Here is a 21,294-nt window from a genome sequence, read left to right as displayed (position 1 = left end):
GTCATCAGGAGGAGGGAGAAAACTTGTTCACCTTAGCCTCTAAGGATAGAACAAGAAGCAATGGGCTTAAACTGCAGCAAGGGAGGTTTAGGTTGGACATTAGGAAAAAGTTCCTAACTGTCAGGGTGGTTAAAACACTGGAATAAATTGCCTAGGGAGGTTGTGGAATCTCCATCTCTGGAGATATTTAAGAGTAGGTTAGATAAATATGTATCATGGATGGTCTAGACAGTATTTGGTCCTGCCATGAGGGCAGGGGACTGGACTCGATGACCTCTCGAGGTCCCTTTCAGTCCTAGAATCTATGAATCTAAAACATCTCAGATGTGTAACTTGGCCTGGTAGTTGGCTTGTGAGGAGGCTATAACAACATACCTGAGACAAGAGTCCCCACCCCGAGCCTGTGTATCTCTGCTGGGAATGAGGGATCCTTTCCCTAACAGGTGGAACAACCCACGTAGCCCCGCGGTGTTCCTGCCACATACGAAAGCCCAGAGAAGGAGAGAAATAATGAACCACATGTGAGAAATGTTAGTCACATAGGTCAATGCATGACTGGAAGATGCTCAAATACTATGACGATGAAGATGGAATAAGAACCTATATCGAATATTATAAAGCTACATCCTTTGGCCCAGCCAAATCCTTCCTCATTCTTGCACAATAGAGCTACAACAGCTGCACTGTGTGAGGGGACCGCCTTTGCCTCATGAAGCCTCGATACATGATGACGTTTGAAGGTTCTCTTCCTTCTCCGCCCTCCCACTGACTTGACATGGAGGAGCTTCATGACTGATCCGGCAACTTTGTCGTGAAAGGTAAATGACAATTTGGCGCCCAGAATTTTTCACACAGCACCAGAGAGTAACAGTGGGGGACTCTGCTGAGTCGCAGGCTGCCTGTCTCATGTTTTGAACCTGGAAATGGTTTTTCCTTTTAAAACCTATTTCAGCATATTTATTGTTGCAAATATAAGAGCCCATTCTGCACTTCAATTATCCTTTAATAAGCATAAAGAAGCGTAGCAGAAACGTCTATCTTTTCCATCCACTCCCTCTCATTTTTAATTGTGACCCTTCTTGCTAGTAATTTCGGAGCATATACCTATTACACCTCTACCCCACTATAACGCGACCCGATGTAACAAGTAGCAGCGGGGCTCCGGCAGTGCTTTAAAGGGCCCGGAGCTCCGGCTGCTGCGGGGAGCCCAGGGCCCTTTAAATCACTGCTGGAGCCCTGCTACCCCTACCCTGGGGCTGTGGCAACGGGGCTCCACCAGCGATTTAAAGGGCCTGGGGTGCCCTGCAGCGGCCGGAGCCCTGCCGCCCCTAACCTGATATAACGGGGTTTCAGCTATAATGAGGCAGGGATTTTTGGCTCCCCACAACCATGTTATAGCGGGGTAGAGGTGTATTTCCTATTCTGGGCCTCAGTTATAACCTCCTCAAATCTCCTCTTTAAGTAGTGAATTTAAAGCTAAGTTTTCCTAACCTGGCATACTTAATGCTCCTGAAGAATCTTTATTCTTTCTCTAGCCCTTGTCAGTACTTCTCGACTTCTTCAGCATCCGTCCTGCACAGCAACATCAGGTGTGGTCCTATCATCCCTATCATTCTGGATTATGGTCTATTTCCACATCGCTACATTCCACTGAACTGATACATGTGATAAGAGGCATTCAAACACTTCCAAAGCAGTTCTCTCATCTCATAATTCAAGTTTTAAAACTTTTCCCCTCCTCAAGTTCTTTAATCCTCTGCATACGGTAGTTTCAGCAGGCAAATTCCCTATGCTGGACTGGGCACTTGCAAAATGATCATTATTTCTTTCCCCTGAAAGCTATTACCTAGTGTCAGGAATTCATAGCACAGCTTCATAGCACAGTTTCCTGAAACGGAAGAACCGTGTTCACTATTTGAAATGGTGCTTCTGATTTGATTAAAAATAAATCTGGTGATGAAATAGGGAAATCCTACCAATAGATTGGAAAAAAAGCATTCCAAGTCCCTGGCTAGAGTGATTAAAAGAGACTGAAAAGATCAAGGCATTTATATTTTACAGTGTATTCCATCATTTGTTTTCATGTCCCCTTTTCAGCTTGAAAACGGGATGATGAAGAGCGAATATGGGAACATTCAGAAAAAAATAAAATTGAAGAGCCATCTTGATGGTAATTTAAACTTTGAACTGTGGATAGTATAGAAAGCCTGTACTGTTACGAGAGCATCACTCCAGCAATAAATAAATATTTAAAAAACAACAACAACAACAGTCTTGAGAATTAATGTTAAAAAAGTCACCCTGAATTTGGATCTAAAAGTCTCTGCTACCATCAACATTGCTGGTGCTGTGCAGGTCGGGTTTTACTTGTGAAGCTGAAGATGAAGCAAAACCGTTTTCAATTTAATTTGAATATGCTGCTTGAAATGCACCAGCACAGCGGTTACTGGTGCGCTGCCTGTCCCCTAGTGATAACTTCTACTGGTTAGCTGAGCTGCTCTATTGTTGTTATATTTCAGAGCCTTTTTAAGTCAATCTCTTCTAAAATTACTGCAGTGGCAGCTCAGAACTCTCTTTTCAATAGGCTGGCAGAAAACGTGCAATAGAACTCCACTGGTCGCATTCTCCTCATAGGCTAGCAATAGGTTACATATAAGGGACAGGTACCATGGTGACAGTGCACTGGGAAAACCTGAATGGAACAGGGGGAAAAAAGCAAAGTAGATAAGATGTGAACAATTACCACTGAGCACTCTTATTAAGAAAAAAAATAATAAAAAACTCAAAGCTCTGCATTTCGTCTGGGGAAACCTAGTGAACTTCTGCTGCAGTTTAGGAATGGAATCTACCTTCTAACTAGTGCCATGGCATATGGGACACTGAGCATTCAAGCCATTCCCCAGAAAAGCAGAGAGCACGAACCAAGGCTCCCCTTCATATCCACATACCGTATGGATGTTGACCCTCCTGCCACAGTGGAATACAGAGATGTGGAAATAGACCACAAACCGGAAGAGAGAATTCCAGCACCATGCACAAGGCTCCACTGGGAGAACAGTGACATTTGGCTACGCCGTGGGGATGCATCCACTCTCTCTCTAAAGGAGGTAGCCTGGGAAAGATGCAGCATAGAAGCTCTGTGCTTTCCTCTTTCCAATAAAGATCCCTGTTTGGTGCAAGAAGCAAGCAACTTCTTCTGGGAGTCTTTATTACTGGAACATATGTGCCATTATCATTTTTTCCCTTAGTGTCTCAGATTTATTTCATGTGCTCTAATTCAGTTTCTAGAACAAATCCAAACCCCAAAAGATTGAGTCCACAGCAGAATCCAAGCCCAGCTTCCCACTGAACAAAAACCACACATCCCTAGTGGGTAAAGAAAGGAGTTAAAAACCCCTCTGATGAAATGAAAGGATCTCAAACGAGTTTAATTGATGATGTCTCAGCCATGACCATCTGCTCAGCAGCATTTGGCTACTCTTCACAGGAGTTTATTGATCAGCCATCACTGGAGAACTTCATATTATGCTACATCAGATTTATTTTGGTTAATGGTAGAGCTAATTTGCTTCAAATATAATTAGAGAAGCTGAGATTACGCTCTGTCCATTCTGGTGCAGAACATAATAGATTATCCAGCAGCCAGTGACTGCATGCATACATACATGCTTTGTATGTCATACAAGGCAGAGGAGAGAGCCCTTAAATTACTGAAGTGTGGTCCTGCTCTGAAAAGTGTCTATGTACAAATGACACCTTCTGACCCTACAGTTCTGCTCCAGGGGCGTACTCAGTTACTGCCATCTACGCCTCTCTGCTCTCACAAACTAGCCTAGGTAAGATTCTGTGAGCTGAGTTCATCATCAGTACAACTGTTCACCAAGGTCCAGCCAGTCACATGTGCAAATCCGCTGAAAACAAGGGGGCTACACAGGTGTCACTAAGGGTAGGTCTACACAGTAGCTGGGAGACGTAAATCCCAGCTCAGGCAGACGTGCACTGGCTCTGCTTGAACTAGTGAGCGACAATAGGGGCATGGCTGCGGCTAGACTGCTCCAGAGCTAGCACCTCTACCACTACCCAGATGGGGAATTACACGTCCCAGCCGCAGCGTCCACATAGCCTCAGGGTCCAGTCTGACCTGCTGTACTGGTGGGAGTCGTTTCATTAGCTGTAAGTAAAATGGGAGATCTATAATCCACAAAGCTTTATTAAACCCACGGAGGCTCTGCTGTTTATCTCCCACCACTGGTCCCTCCCTCACAAATCTAGGTCCCTCCTTAAACTTAACCCGCTTTCTCTAGGTCTATTCATGATATTCTAATGCTGTGAAGGCAGGAAAGAACCAAGGCTTGACTCTCAGAGCCCAGAATGCACCTGCGTCACTGCCAGCGGGAACCCCTTTCTCCTGTTTTTTTAGAAGTCTCGGGAAGCTGAACATATTTGATAGGGAAAGAATTGACACACATTTTACACAGTCACTTATCAGAGAGCAATCACACTTTAAGGGCCACACTGCTATCGGACAGAAGACCACTCTGCATGAACAAATGACCTTCAAGGCACCCAAATGACTGATCAACACTGGTAACTGCTCTACTTCCGCATGCACATTTTTACATACAAACCTTGGGCCTCCTTTTCCAAAACTGGGCAGCTACAAATGGAAAAGCTAACTAGAGTGATAAAACAAAGCCTGTAAACCTGGACTCTCTGCTATCCACCTTTCAGACACCTCTCAGGTGTGCATCTGCATTACTAATAAACCCCTAACCGCCAAAGAACCCTAATCCTCCATTTTCCCCAGATAACTTTACCAAAAAGAAGATGATCATAAAAGGCAATTTCATGCCATTCACCCAATATTTTCCTTTTTCAATTTAATATCTAAAATTCCTTTCGAAGCTACCCTGGCGCTGACAAGCATGCTGAGCCTCAGCCATTGAAAGCAACAAGAGTAATTACAACCCTGAGGAAGGCTTCAGGCTGCCATTCCCGTTTCCATGGAAATAAACTCTGAATCACCGCAAACAGAGTATGGTGCTGAAAGGATTGGAACTAGTGATTATTTTAAAAGCACATCAGCCAAGGTGTGTGGGATCTTTTTTTTTTTAAGCAATAGACACAGCAATAGTAAGGACTTGTGTGACTTTAAGTGACAGAGAGAGAATCAAACTCATGGTTGTGAAGGTGCTAGCTGGATAGCTGTGCAGACTGAAGTCCTCTGTTTATCCTGTTCTCTGTCTGTGACGCACAATAGTTTATTCTCCTGAGGATAGGTGCCAACTCTGTGGGTGCTCCAGGGCTGGAGCATTCATGGAAAAAAATTAGTGGGTACTTAGCACCCACTAGCAGCCAGCTCCCCCCTCCTCCCCAGAAACTCCCATCCACTGGTGGCCCACCGATCAACTCCTCACTCTCCCTACCAACGTCTGCCGCCCGCCATGACCAGCTGTTTCACAACATTCAGGAGGCACTGGGGGCGGGGGGGTGGTGGTGGAGAGGAATGGGAACAGGGTGCACTTGGAGAAAGGGGCAGAACTGACCAGGAAGAGGCAGGGTGGGGCAGGGGTAGGAAGAGGTGGTGCAGGGGTGGGGGTTTGGGGGAAGGAGGTGGGGCTAGGAATGGAGTGGGGTGTTGAGCAACCTCAGAGCCCAGAGGAAGCCGGTGTCTGTGCTCCTGAGGGTTGCAATACTTTGGTCTAATTCTAGTCGTTGGCTTGGTAAGTGAGTGCTGGGTTAGTAGCCTGTGATCCCTAAACAACCATAATCCTCCATTTTCCTGGATAACTTTACAAAAACAGATGGGGTCAGTCTGGATGATCAGGTGGTTCCTTCTGACCTGAAACTCTATTCACAGATCAAGTTTTCCTGTCTTGCCTCCTGAATATTCTGGACAGAACATATCTAGGGTTTTTCACAGTCAGTTCAAAACTTGGCCTCCCTGAGGAGAGTGGGCCAATGGGCCAGTCTCTGTCAGTGCCAAGGATGGTGCTGGTTTTTGTGAGTTGAACATTTTTCCACTGGGTACTGGACTGAGACAAATCTCGTTTCAGAGGGGTCACTAAACAGGCCATTAATGTTCAAAACGATTACACCTGCAGAGTTAAAGTTTGTAATGTGTAAACTTAAAAATCATTCCTTTTATGTAAAAAAAAAAAAGTATTTTTGATAGGTTAATTTTAGAGAGTTCTTCAAAAAATGTTAATTCTTTCTTCTTCAATGCAATAAAGCTCTAGCTGAACTGCTGTGGTGCATCACGGGAGATGTAGTCCAGCCAAGCTGCCTGGCTCAGAGGAAAAAGGGGGCACAAAACAACCAAACTACAACTCCCCCATGCCATATGGTTGCTCAGGGGGACAAAATTAATGCTGAATCAAGCCAAAATAAAATATTTTAATTGGAAGAGGCTACTTAAGTATTTGTTTTTACATTTCTGAATTGAAATTTTTTGGGACTTTCTGTTCCATGACTTTTATTTTTATATTATATTATTATATTATATATAGGCTTTTTATCCTGATTCGGGATGAAAACAAATGTCAGAAATACCTGAATTTGCCATGGGATGAAAAGCCATGGGATTTTAGAGCAGCTCTAGTCATCGGGACTCGAGCTCAAGACCTTCAGATCTAAAAAAGACAGGCTCCTAGCACTTGAGCTAAAGGAATAACTCCATTAGCTGATAGCAGTAGTAACCTTTTACAGATAGTAAAGTACAGAAAGGGTACTAGACAGGAATGCACCTCATTGTGTTTGTGATATATATACACTATATACACATACTTACATTCTACAGAGTTATGTTACCTAACACTGAGGTTGACAGGATAGAATGTGAAAGAACACTACCCAGGGGATGTTCTAGTATGTAATACTCAGCGAGTAAGGGATATAGGCTCTACTCTTTGTTTTAAATTTCATGTCTACTAGAATTATAACACTGGTATTTTAGAGAAATGTATATGCCATGCTTGAGGCCTGCAAAGAAAAATATTTGATAAGCTTTTTAATCATACATTTAGAAAATTAATTCATGAAACCAATTTCAGCCACAGTCAGTAATGGGTGATAAGAACCATATCAATGTATTGCTTTTTCTGTAGTAGGAAAAAACAGAAGAATGCAGGTGATTACAGGTAACTGGAGTCCAGATTCAGGATAAAAAGTTTAATCTAAGAGAAATAATTTGCAATAATCTGTCACTTCTCAGTCCACTTCACATTCATTGATTTTCTTGGACCTTCAATACGTAAATGAGGTAGATAAATGTATCCCCATTTTACAGATGGGGATATTGAAGCAGAGATTAACATAACCTGATGTTCAGAAACGCCAAGGACACAGTTATAACGGAAGTCAGTGCGAACTGAGAGATATCAGTGCCTCTGAAAAAAATCAGACTGTCAGGGCCACATTTTCAAAACAGCTCAGCCTCCAACTGGAGCAGCACAATGGCGGTTAAACTCTGTTGAAAATCTGGCCCTAACTAACTTCTCCAAGGTTACAGAGGAATTTTAAGGTAGAACCAAGAATTCAGCCCAAGTCTCCTGGCTCTGAGTTCTGGGCCTGACACACAAGACCATCCCTTCCTCTCAAACTCTACGGGTATCAACAATATCTGTCTTGCATGTATATATGTATGTACACACACACACACACACACACACACAATTCTTCAATAGGAGCCCAGATGCTTTATGCTTAGACTGTCACAAGTGGAGTAAACCATCTCTGCAGGAAAGTATGTGAATATGCAAAACTATTAGACTCTTTGTGCACTATTCGAAAATTTCGTGTCAGAAAGTTGTTAGACAAATCCATCATCATCATCTCACTGTAATGTAATTTCATCTCTTTGTTTCCTCAAAACCTTTCCAACCACATCAAGCTCGTTTGTTTTGGTTATATGTGCAGACTCCACGGCATCACTTCCATTATATTGTGGAAGTGGGTATTCACCCACGAAAGCTCATGCTCCAAAACGTCTGTTAGTCTATAAGGTGCCACAGGATTCTCTACTGCTTTTACAGATCCAGACTAACACGGCTACCCCTCTGATACATTACATTATGAATAATCCTATCATACTGCTTAGGGATATAGTATTAAAAATAAAAAAGTCTCTTTAGAAATAATCCCTCCTTTACATAAAAATAGCCTCCAGAAGTGAATACAAAATACACTCTCCATGACGTAATTAATAGCAGGTCACAGTAAGGCAGCAGGGTAATCTACGGTGAAAACACACTTTTAGAGGCATATGTAAGCTGCTGAAGTTCCTACCTTGCTCCAAACAGAATCTACACTTGCTAGGTCAAATCCGGACCTTACTGAAGTCAGTGGGAATGTTGACACTGACTTCACTGGGGCCAGGATTCCACCCACCCTGTTTATCCCCTGGCTGGGACTTGCCTCTCTCATTAAACAGCAAGTAAAGCACAAACCCACATCTACATTTCCTCCCAAAGCTTGGCTGTGTCTGCATTTTCTCTGCAGAGGCTTCCTTCCCCCAAGTCCTAGTTCCTTCTGAGTAGGGTGACCAGACAGCAAGTGTGAAAAATCTGGACAGAGGATGGAGGGGGGGTAATAGGAGCCCGTATTAAAAAAGCTACAAATATTGGGATTGTCCCTATAAAATCAGGACATCTGGACACCCTACTTCTGAGTAAAGAGCCAGATCCACTTCCCTTATATCCAGGTGGAGCGAAAAAGAGACACATTCAGCATGAATTAATCAGCGTCTCCTCCCAGAGTTCCAACATGGAGTGGATCAACTCTGCCACACTGCCTCCGTGTAGCTGAAAGTGCCCATTGGGGTTAACCTGTTTTAGGCCCAAATATTTAGGCCTCATTCACAGGATCCTCCCTCCAAGGGCTCTCGGCACTGTAGCAGGGTAGTGGTGGTAGTGGGAGGGAGCGAAAGTTGGCGTTTTGGGGGCATGACTAGTAGGTTCATACACAGCGGGACTCCACAAGGACAGAACTGGGTTGGAGAGGAACAACACACTGCATCTGCTACAGCCTCCTTCGTGCCCTGCAATAATCAGCCACAGCCCAGCCGGCGCAGATGTGAAGCAAGTGACAGGGTTATCTCAGAGCAAAGACATTGGTTCCAGCTTTCAGGCTAAGATAAAAAGACCAGTTGGGTTTCCTCAACAAGCGTGTAGACAGGGCCCCAGCCAATGTTTGCTTCAGAGAAAAACAACTAGGCAAGTCTTTTTAAATAACTCTTCACCGCCAACATGTTCTTGGGTTGCTGTAACATTAAGCTTCTTATGTACACGTGAAGCACAAAGGAAAAGCAACATACAATATTGTTAACTAAAAGGCACTCACTAGGGATAGTGCCTGAGATTTACCTTCCTTTCGTGTCAGGATTAAATAGGCTAAGCCTTCCGCCCTGACTGAGAGGCCAGTTTCTGACAGAGCACCCTTTAAACGGGATGGTCTGAAAATTTTATTTAAAAATTGCTCTAAAAATGGTTTATTCTGCAGACTTTCCTGCTCTCCCATTGATGCTTATAAGGGTCTTTCTACAAAGGGAAAAATGATAAAGGCCCCCTGGATGCGGAGGGCATGTGGACATAGGGCCAGATCTGATTGCAGGACTGGGACTTACATGATTATAGAGGGCAGACACTGAAACTGACTATAAAAAGGGCTTTCAAAGGAAACACATCCAGGAGAAAAAGTGTGCTTACTTCAGTGCTACACTTCAGTTACAGTACCATTAGATATGGGAGCATCAGCAGGTACATTATAATTGCCAGACTGGACCTTGACCCACAGTCTATTTAATTCAGTATCCCATTTCTGACAGTAGCCAGCACCAAATGCTGCAGAAGAAGGAACAAGAAATCTTGCAGAGTTAGAATAATATGCTCCCCACATTACATCCCTTCCCAATGCTTAGTAGTCAGAGATTGTCTTAAAACCTGAAGCATGAGGTTTAATATACCTTCCAAAATTTGTTAGCACTAAATTATAACAATTCTATGGATTATTTCACTATCCAGAAATGTCCTATCCTTTCATGAATCTCGTGAAGTTTTTGGCCTCACTAGCATCTTGGGGGAATGAATTCCACAGTCCAATTACATATTGTGTGGAAAGAAGTATTTCCTTTTATGAGTTTTGAATTTGCCACCTTTCGGTGTTACCAAATGTCCCTCCTGTTCCTGTGCTAGGAGTCAGGCATGAGGTTTTCAGACAGGAATGCAATTTTCAAGGTGAGAATGTCCCTTAAGACTCCAGTGTTTGCATTGTATGGCCAAGTGGATTTATTCCTGCCTCAGGAGTTTTTTCTACAGTTCGTATGTTGCAGTCTATACATTTAGATGCAACGGGAATCACAAAGGGATATACTCTGAGGGATGTAATGTCAGCTCACTTAACTACCATTCATATCATTGCAAGCTCTGTGCATGAATCAAAGGGAGAATATACTTCTAAGTGCTCAAAAACCTGAACATTTCCACTGAAAACCATGTCATTTCGCTTAAGCAAAGAAAGGATCAATACTACAGACAGAAGCAAGAATTCATATAGCGCATTTCTTAGATTAGCATTAGTAGCTACCACTTGACATACTTTACCAGCAAAAGAAAGCCTGAAATGGATTTCGAAACCCACCTGAAATGGGGTCAGGGAAGGCAGCATGATCTAGCACAGGGGTGGGCAAACTACAGCCCACAAGCAGGAGCCAGCCCCTCAGGGCTTTGGAGCCAGCCCATGGGATTGCCACCCCCGTGGCAGCGCAGGCTGCGCACCGCTCCGGGAAGTTGCCGGTACCACGTCCCTGTGGCCCCTGGGGGAGAGGGGACAGAGGGCTCCGCGTGCTGTCTTTGCCTGTGGGTACCTCCCCCGCAGCTCCCATTGGCCGGGAACGGGGAGCCACAGCCAATGGGAGCTTCAAGGGAGGTACCCACAGGCAAGGGCTGCGCGTGGAGCCCTCTGCCCCCCTCTCACAGGGGCTGCAGGGACGTGGTGTCGTCTGCCTCCTGGAGTGGCACGAGCCCAGGGCCAGGGCCGGCAGGCAGGGACCCTTCCCTGGCCCCGGTGTGCGCCGCTGCCACCCTGGAGTCGCTCGCTCCAGGTAAGCCGCGCTGGGCCAAACCCACATCCCGAACCCTTCCTGCACCCCACCCCCAACTGCCCACTCTGAGCCCCCTGTTGCACTCTGTCCTGGACCCCAACCTCCTGACCCAAGCCCCTTCCGCACCCCTCCCTGCACCACTGCCCTGAACCCCCTCCCACACTGTGCACCCCCTCCTGCACCCAAACCCGCTTCCCTGAGCCCCCTCGTACACTCCACACCCCTCCTCTGCCCCAACCCCTTACCCTGAGCCCCTTCCTGAACACCATATCCCCACACACACCCCAACCCCCTACCCCAGCCCTACATTCATGGCCCTGCATGCAATTTCCCCACTCCAGTGTGGCCCCTGGGCCAAAAAGTTTGCCCACCTCTGATCTAGCAGCTAATGTTGGACTACAAACTCAGAGGACTGGGTTCTATCCCTGGACCTGCTTTTGTGTTTGCTGACCTTTAGGAAATCATTTAACCACCATTGGACTCAGTTTCTTCCTCCTTAACATGGAGGCAGTTATGCTTAACCACCCTTCTAGAGCACATCAAGATGGTCAGATGAAAGGTTTGAGCAAAGTGCAAAATATAATAATTATTACACACCTCTAGCTAGGAAAGAAAGAAGAGCAGTAAAACAGGGCCAATTTGTCAATATGGAAATTATTTCCTTGGCTCCGTCCTGGATGCATCTGGGGCAATATCTGTTTTTGTAATGAGGCTCTTGGCACCGATTTCCTGATGCATTAGGGCTCTGTTCCAAGAGCGTTGGACACACTGGCACCAACTTGTTAATGCTCAGATCTAATTCTACAGGCTGAACTCCATAATGCATTTTGTCAGGGTGGATACTAAAAGATCTTACGGAGTAGTCTCTAAGTCTGCAGCATACAGTTCACAGGGATGCCACTATACCAGCCACAAAAATCATCTAAAACAATATCATAAGCAGATCTGATCAGCTTTTCTAAGCATGAGGGATTGAATCATTCACTGCATTAGTTGTCTGCAGTGTTGCTGTCGTCAAGCTGGTCCCAAGATATCAAACACACAAGGTGGGGAAGATAGAAGAAAAGCTCGACGTAAGCTCAAAAACTTCTCTCTCTTTCACCCACAGAAGTTAGGCTGATAAAAGATATTACCCCATCCACCTTGTCTCTCTAACTGCATTAGTGGCAGTATACTGAGAGTTCTGAAAAGGATAATGAAATTCAGAAAGCCAGTCAGGGGAATAAATAGTTTTCTAATACCAGTACCTATGCATCAGATAAGTTCAAAATAGTTTCTGGGTATATTGTGCATAACTTAAACCACATGCGAAAACTACATTGTCATCTCTATTTTCAACAGCAAGACATCGCTTTATTTAGCTTGATCAGTTACAGACCAAAACCTGCAACTGTGGTGGCATTAGAGCTACCAAACCTTTCTGCCACAGTTTTTCAGAGAGAGTCAGATTCTGTTGTGGCATTTTAGAGCAGGAGCTGTCCAGCATCCACTATAGACACATGCATGATTAATGATGCACACAAGCGCAATGCGAACCTTTAGTGATCTCATGTGAAGGTTACGATTTTTTCAGCACATCCAGAGAAATGCCAGTCAAATGCGGCAGGCATACACATTTTAAAGATTTTTACTTATTGCACATTCATATATCAACAATTACAATATTTGTATATTGTTTTATTCATAGGAAACAGCCAATAGATAAGTCAATCAGGTTATTTAGAGAAAGATTAAAGTTATACTTCTAGTTAACTTTGATGAGACGAGAGTCTAACCATGCTAATCTAACTCATTAGTGTGTATCAGTTTCAATCAGTCAGAGTTTGGTTTTTTTGCTAGGAAACAAATGCTCAGACAGACTATGGGTCCTATCATGGTGAAAATAATCATTTTCTGCCATTTTCTGGAGAATTTCCTGCTCCTTGAGACAACCTCAAGACTAATCAGAAAACCACACATCATTTGTGCCATTTTTTAAACTGCTGAGGCAGACACTGACACGTCCTACAGTCTGGCTACAGCAGCATGGTGCAGTTTGTGGTCAGACACACTTCAGCACACAAAGGAAATCTGCCAAGTCTTATTGGGTTACAGATTTGCGGCCCTGTGGCCATGGGACTGCAGAGTACGCCCTGAACCAGGATATGCTTTAGGTTGCCCTGCCCCCTGCCCATTTGATACTTAAGTCCTTCCTCGGTAGAGTATCTGCCAAGAAGCCATGTTATTAGCCAGAGCTGTAATGCTGATTAGATCCTTTTTCATTGTCACACATTTCTCTCTCTTTTTTTCAATGACTGAGATAAAAAGGAGAGGGGTGAAAGGAGAGAATTAATTTAGTCAGGAGGGGAAAACATGGCACAGCAAATAACCCCCGTCTTGAAAATGGAAATGCCAAGAATTGCAGTTGAGGGTGGGGAAATGGATGACAGAACTGGCTCCAGTGATCATCTGAACTAGGAGAACAGGAAATGGTGCAAAATTCATCCTTACTGGGCACAAATTACCAAAACGAGGGGAGAAAGTGATAAAATCATTTTGTTCTCCTTACAGTGGGGAGGCCAAGATCTCAGTCTTCCTTGGAAATAGCTTCGAGGGTATTTTTACTCTGCAGTGAATGTCCTATTGGTTACCGTTGCAGAGTCCGCATTCAGAGGATCCCTAAATATTCCATCGAAGACTAAGTCTCCGCTGCCAAGACAACGGGGGAATCAGGAGATGAGTAATATGCGTTAGCTGTCCGGCTGTACAATGCTAGCAGAGACGAGGCATCTGTAGTGTTTATCCTGAGGTAGCTAGGGGAGGACAGCACTGTACCTTGCCCGTCGCTGACCTCACCTAGGTACCTCGTGATAAACACTACAGGTACCTTGTCTCCACTAGGATTTTACAGGAGGACAGGGAACCTGAGTTAGTTATCCTGCAGTAAAAACTCACCTCTTTTAGCAGTGAAGACAAAGCCGTAGTTAATCAAACCAGACAAAGGAGATGCAATTACAAGCTGGATGGAGCACAGCAAAGCTGCAAACAATGGTCAGTGAACCTCAAATGGTTCATAGATTCCAAAGCCAGAAGGGAGCATTGTGATCATGTAGTCTGGCCTCTGGCAGAACACAGCCAGAGCCCTGCCCCAAAGTCATTCCTAGAGCAAACTCTCACACAGAGGAACAAAGAGCTGCCTGAGCTCAAATTTAAAGCCTACAAGCATGATCTCTTTCCATTTCCATTTGTTTCTCCTCTTATCAGGGCCGGCTCCAGGCCCCAGCATGCAAAGCGCGTGCGTGGGGCGGCATGCCATGGGGGGCACTCGACTGGTTGCCGGGAGGGTGACAGGTGGCTCCGGTGAACCTCCCACAGGTGTCCCTGCAGAGGATCCGCTGGTCCCGCGGCTCCGGTGGAGCATCTGCAGGCGTGCCTGCGGGAGGTTCACCAGAGCCGCAGGACCAGCGAGCGGCAGAGCGCCCCCCGCGGCGTGCCGCCGTGCTTGGGGCGGCGAAATGGCTAGAGCCGGCCCTGCCTCTTATCTCACCTCCCTCCATACCCCACCACGCATTCCCGCCCGCCCCCTCTTCACCACCCACTGTCCCTTTACACGCAGGCAGAGGGACTGAGAAAGGGGGAAGAATGGAGTGGAAGCCCAGAGACCCTTACCTGCCCAGACAGTGATATCACAAGCAGCAAGGATTAGGTAGTAAATCCTGTCTCCCCCTTAACTCATGGAGTGGTCCCACTGGGGTCAGGCATGAGTGAGAGTAGTAGGATTTGGTTACTGCTTAGCCTTATTAACTTCACAACAGTGCACAGGTCACAGACAATCCAGCACAGTCTCAACAAGCAAGTTTGTGTAAAATGTTCACCCCTTGTGCATCTGAAATTCAAATACTAATATGATTTCCTATAGGATGCACTGATGTGTGCTTCCCCTCTATACTGGCAAGCTGGCAGCATAAAGGCAAAGATAATGACAGCAAAATGATGCATGAGGTACCATCAAAGACTAGATCCCCTGAGATGGGGAGGGACCCTTACCTGACACGCATTGTAAAGCAACTGATGCTCAAATTTCTTGATTCCCAAGATGTTCTGGAACATTTCGTACAGCTGTTCCTTGCTGAGGATCAGCTCCGAGGCAGCACTGGCAGTCATCCTGGCCTGCTGTTTGCGTGGATCCTCTTCGCCACGGTAAATAGTGTCGAATTTTGCCATCCAAGAGCTGAGAACCGTTTCCTTGCTGAGGCCGTCGATCTCAGGCAGGCTGCGCACCCTCTTCTCAATGTGCTTCTTGAAAACTTCTCGGGAGTCATTTGCAGAACAACCCCCACTCTGCACCATCCGGGCCACACGATCGCTTTTCAGAAACACCTGCAAGGAGAGAGAGAGAGAGGCCGGAGGGGAAAAAAGTGACTCCATTTTGTAGTCACCAATTACTGTAAAGCATCATTAAAACCCAGTTTGTCTATATGAAGCTCTGCAGGCCCCAAAGTGAACTTATTTATACACTACTTTCCAATTCCCCATGCAGCAGTCAAGCGCTGCTAGACTAGAAAGGTCACATTTGGACTTCGAGATGTAACAAAGCCAGACCACTAAGCAAAAGCATTTTGATGTAATCAGGACTTCACCTCATGTCATAGTCACGTTGCATCAAATACATAAATACTGCTGAGTATACAGGAGCGCATTTTAGTTCTAGCTACTGTTGTGACAAAAGAACTATTGTGTACCTACCGTCCTCCAACCAAATTCCAGTGCAAACCTGGACTAACTCCATTGAAATCAGTGGAGTTAGGCTGTTTACGTCAGCCTAATGAGTTGCCAGTCATCTGACACTCCACAATGAGAGCAGCGGTTTAGAGCTGCTCAGAAGTTTGGAATGTTAAAACAATGCTAGGAAGCAGGGTAGATCAGTTGGCAGGTGAAGCAGTCAAAACGTGCAGGATAAAATTTGTCTGCTGCATGGCTCTGAAATGTTTCACTTGGCTAGATCCTGGCCATACAGGGCCAGATCCCTCAGCTGGTGTAAAAAGAAAAAAAAAAAAGAAAAGAAAAGAAAAAGTCCATGTAGCAATGCTGATCTGCACTAGCTGGTCCACGTGAGGTTTGTGTGTGCATGCACACTGCCACACCTTTGCTTTCTCCCTTGACTTCTGTGGGGTTATTCTGGGATAACACCAACGGAAGAAGCTGCCTTAAAACCTTAATATGGTCCTTGCTATTTGGCTCCTTTAACCAGTAAGTATTTAAATGTAATTTTAAACACATGGCAATAACCTGGCAACTAACAGAGAAGCATCATGGGGCTGGAACACTGCTGGGATACAACAGAGCTCCTGCACCCTGATCCTTCCATCCATCAGTACAATCTCAGCATGCAAACTGGGCACCAAACTCCCCTTCCTAGCCCGAGCCCCAGAACAGAAAGGCCTCCACAGATTGCACACAGCAGGCAACCCTGAACTGTTGCAACAATTTTTTAATTAAGATCTGTGACTCTTGAGACAGGACACTACTTCAGAGCTGGCCACTTGGTTGAATCCATAGCAGTAGGTAAGGGCTAGCAACCTATCTAACTGTTTCATATCTCTCATGGTTCACAGTGGGCTTTGTTTTATCTGCTGTATGAGCATGCAGTGGGCAGGCAATAAAGATGTATAGGGTTTGGTGCTGTGACAGCCACTACATTAAAAATATCTCTTCACGCTCTTCCATTCCTAAGCACGCCCTGTCAGCACTGACCCCTTCCCCACAGAGATGGGAGAGATTAAAAGATGAAGGAAAAGAATCCATTCAGGAGAGATAATTGCTCACACAGATCCCTCCCTTGGGGAGAAACAATACATCTCAATCTTCGAAGGTGCGTGAGGTGATGGCATTCACTCCAGAGAGTGGTGGCTGAACTGAAAATTGCTGGAAGCTTTGAGATCTCACTAACAGATGACAGAGCTGGAATGGACAGCTCTGAAATCTCCACAGTGTTAGTCTGAGTTCCAGCCTCGGTCCCTGAAGTTGGCTGTAGTCCCATATCCGGCATGACAAAGTTCCGTTCAACACACTTTCCAGGCTCTCACTGGTTCAGGTTTTTCAATGGCTGCCGATTGTAATGATACAAGTTTACTTGCAGTTTGTTATTCAGCCACTCTCTTGGGTAGCCAACAAGTGAGTATTCCCCAATAAAGAGGGGAGACAAAGCTGCAACTCAAGCTGGGTGGAAGTCTGTAGGTGTAGATTCTATAATAAACCTAACTTGGTTTAAGACAGACTCTGATTCCATACATCATGACATCAACTTATCCGTCTGTCTGAAGGAAGTGGCAGATGCCCACATTAGGCTACTGAACTGAGGCAGACCTCAGCAGACTATCCTGCTGAGATAGCGAGAGACAGGATTCTGCATGGTGGAGATGAACTATTTATGTAAAGGTAGTTGTGCTTCAAAAACGCCTTCTCAAATAAATAATGCATTGGCAAGAGAGTCTCCAGAAGCTCTCATATGCTGAGATTTTATCCCCCCTACTTAGACCATAAGCAACATTGCAGTAGTGTGGTCAAACCAAGGGGGAAAACAGAGCAAAAGATGTTGGGAAAGCTTCTGATCTTTGCAAACCAATGGCTGACTCAGAGAAATCTCATATCATCAAAATAAATTAAAATAAAAAAGTAGTATATTCTACAGCCATAGTCAGAAAAGGGCAAATTCATTCCTGCCGTAACTCCATGGGCAGCATGCGACTCCTCCATTTGGGGAGATGGTGTGCATCTGGACCGGGACCTGCTCCAAAACCCGCCCCCACTCAGCCGCCTGAACCTGCTCTGCCCAACCCCTTTCCACTCCCTCCCAGAGGCCCCCCATGATCACGCCTCTTCATGCCCTCCCCGAGGTCCTCCCGATCACATGCACACCTCATCACCCTCTCCTTTCTGCCCCCCCCCATGCCTCTTCACCCCCGTCTGCCTGCCCACCAGCCAGCTGAGCCATCTGGCTGCTCATGTGCTTCTTTGCCCCCACCCACCTGCCCTTCGGCTGGCCACTCACACTTACCTCTTCACCCCCTCCCACGAGGCAGGAGAAGAGGATGAGGCTGGTGAGGAGGCTTGGCTTCCCCTGGCCTCTTATACCCACTGCCTACATGTAACTCCATTGAACCAGAAGGTATTACACCCAGGGTGCATTTTGATTCAGCCTCGTGAGTCTCATGTTGTAAAGAGATTATTACCCAGCACAAGATATGCTGGGGCAGGAGGGTAAGATTAAAAGAGCGGACCAGATATTAGGTGATAATATTCTCCCTGCTACAAGAAAGGGTCAAGACAACACAGGCCGTGGAGAGCAGGAAATGCCGCATGAACAGCAAAGTAGGGGACATGGGGAAAGAGTGACTCCTTTCCACCTTCCCAAACGACAGCGGTGCTATGGCTGCCTGGAGAGTACAAATGGTTGTTTTATTCATGAAGCAGAGGATGACAGGAGTACAGGACAGTGGAGGAAGCTGTGCAGGCAGGGTGGGGGTGGGGGGATAGCTATGAGCTCTCAATAATTAAAGACCTCAGGGATGACCTGAGGACATGGCATGTTTTTACACCACTCTACAGTGTTTCAAGCGTGGCATTCAGAGCATCCCCAGCCATTTGATGGGCTTATGTTCTCAGATGCATCTGTCAGGGAAGGGAGATGGGCTTTAGTCTATAAAGAGCACAGTGCTTGTCACGGGTGTGCAAGTGCTGGAGAGAGAGAGGCAGAAAGCCTGCTCCCTCCCTACACACATGCTGAGACCAGGTCAGACTCTGATCCCAGAGTTACTCATGTCCAGGGCACGTTCACAAACCCTTCTCCAGCTTTGCCTTTTTCAGCTGGGTAATATCAGCAGCAGGGTGAAAGGGGACTTGGAAATTCATCCTCTGGTGTTCCTGAAATGGCATTGATTCTGCACTGGAAGTTCACCAGTGGCCACTTTGACTTTTACTTATACAGCCTATCTGTGAATGGTAAGAGCGTTTATCTTGTGGTGAGTCAGCTAAGGGCAGGGCCGGTGAAGACACGCAGGGTGACCGTCTCCTCACTGGTGAAATGAGGTTACATTTATTGCTCACTCCAGTTAACACAATAACAGTTTTTAGGCAACCCTCAGAGCCAGGGGAACTAAATGCCACTTAGAAAAAGCAGCAATTCAAGAGCTTTGGCCAGCACAGATTTGTGATCAGCTGGTCCAGGCAGGAGGTAATCCATGAACGACATTGGGGTTGGAGGTGCTGGACATCAGAAAACAATGAACGCAGCAAGTGAGGCAGAGAAGGGAACTGGGGAGATACGAAGAGATGCTGACACAATTGCAATGGAAAATTGGTTTGTCATGAAGACTGTGCATCTTTCTTTGGGAAATAAGCCATGTACTGAGAGGGTTCTGGGATGTCCAGTATGAATATGGCAGGGTAAGAAAGAATTACCGTTGCAAAATTCTAATGGGTGTATGTGTGTCAGTGTTTAATAAAAGAAAACCAAACACCTCTTTCACTATGAAGTCAGCTATTCCTATTGGCATGTCTATCGACAAAGCCTAGGCCTTATATGGATCAGTTATAACTCTCGGTCTCCCTGTCAGCTACTGAGAAGATAAAGGGAAGTAGCAAAAATGAGATGAAGGTTTTCAGCTAGTTAATATATTAAATGTCATGAGTATTCAAACAGTGCTACAAAACACCCATTAAACCAATTCCTGTGTAAAATGGCCATTTATAGTATGACTTAAATACAGGCTTTTTCAGTTTTATGATTAACAATGGAAAAGGGTAATGGGTGTAAGTGCAGATGTAATCAGGTACCTGGATGTCTAAATGGCAGCAGCTGTGCCTGGTCAGCATTACCGGATTAGAACTACATGGTATCCAGGTAACAGCCAGGCCAGAAGGGCTCACACCTGTTCATGGAGAAGTGTTTTTATTGAGGGGATACAGAAGTGTGATGCATTTGAAGCAAGTCCCGTTTGCCAATTGCACTTGTGTAATCCTAGTGACTGCTGTGGGAGTTGCAGCATGAGCTGGGTGATTAGGCTTCAGTCCTTTGTTCCACTGCAGGACCCTTGCGACTGAAAACATTTTGAACAAAGAATCCTGTGAACAGGAGAGAAAGGACAAGAAAGTCTTGCATGCTATGTTGATAAAGTCTGACCTCTACTCTACCGAGTATCTATGCTAAGGCAGGCTGAGCAGGGTGTGGCCAGGTTGTAAAAAGCCAGTCAGCTAAAAGGGACTGGCTCCCTGCACTGCTGTTTGTGGAAGTCTGCTTGTCCCAGTGATGTTTGCAATACTTCTACAGCATTATAGCTGTTTTGCAACTCCCCCGGTGCAGCCTGCGCAGTTCACTAGACTTTTCATCTGATGGCAGTGCTGTAGAGATTAGCATTAATCAATCTGGTATAGTAGGGAAAAAAATCTCTTTCTTCATAAAATTATTGCTCACACATGCCCAGGTCGAATGACGGAAGAGACCATCACCAATTCCACGCAACGAGAACAAGGAAGAGCAAGGATATTAAACAGCCCGTGGGCTCCCCACATTTAATCTGTTCCCCTTTCATTCTCCCATGACAGAATGTTGGTAAGGGGACAAAATGCAGAGAACAGAGTAAGCTAGATGTTAACACTGCATAGGAACGTTCAGAGGAATCTTTCAAACCTGGAATACTGATTATGTCTTGGGCTCGGATTGTCAGTGATAAAGTTTCCGGATTGACTAAAAAAAAGTTTCCCCCACACCCAAAGCAAATCCTGTGATTCTTCTGGCTATCCAACCACGGTGTTGGGTATACAGATTTCTAATGCATAAATGTAAACTAAAGGGACATTCAGGAGAAATGATTGTGGGAAATAGGCAGCAATACAGAATAGTCTCTAGATAAAAATATACAAAAAGAACAGTGGATTAGTCAGCTGGTCTGATTTATCCACACCCCCCCCCCCCCACTGAAAACCACCTTGTTTGTGTTTGTAATAAACAAGCTCCTCACCCTGCTCCTTAATAAAGGACTGGAAAGAAGCAGGACAACAGTTCACTGGTCCTGCAATCTTGTTACTCCGCTGTGCCGCCCTCCTTTTATATTAAGGGTATGTCTGCACGGCAGCTGGGAGGTGCGACTGCTCCTTTGATCTAGCTTTGAACCAACAGCAGTGAAGCCATGGCAGCATGGGATGTGTACACACCCAGG

General features: G+C 45.5%; 1 protein-coding gene across 10 annotated transcripts in view; it reads right to left on the bottom strand.

The window, feature by feature from the left end:
* The window catches only part of CADPS (calcium dependent secretion activator), a 377,508-nt gene that overhangs the window by 259,016 nt on the left and 97,198 nt on the right, over nt 1-21,294 (bottom strand). For all 10 annotated transcript variants that reach the window (XM_075073179.1, XM_032781853.2, XM_032781855.2 and 7 more), the window contains exon 3: nt 15,125-15,457. In XM_075073179.1, coding sequence (XP_074929280.1) covers nt 15,125-15,457 — 333 coding nt within the window. The remainder of the gene's footprint in view (nt 1-15,124; nt 15,458-21,294) is intronic.

Source organism: Chelonoidis abingdonii, chromosome 17, assembly GCF_003597395.2.
Source record: "Chelonoidis abingdonii isolate Lonesome George chromosome 17, CheloAbing_2.0, whole genome shotgun sequence".
Lineage (NCBI taxonomy): Eukaryota > Metazoa > Chordata > Testudines > Testudinidae > Chelonoidis > Chelonoidis abingdonii.
This window is presented reverse-complemented; position numbering and strand designations above follow the sequence as displayed.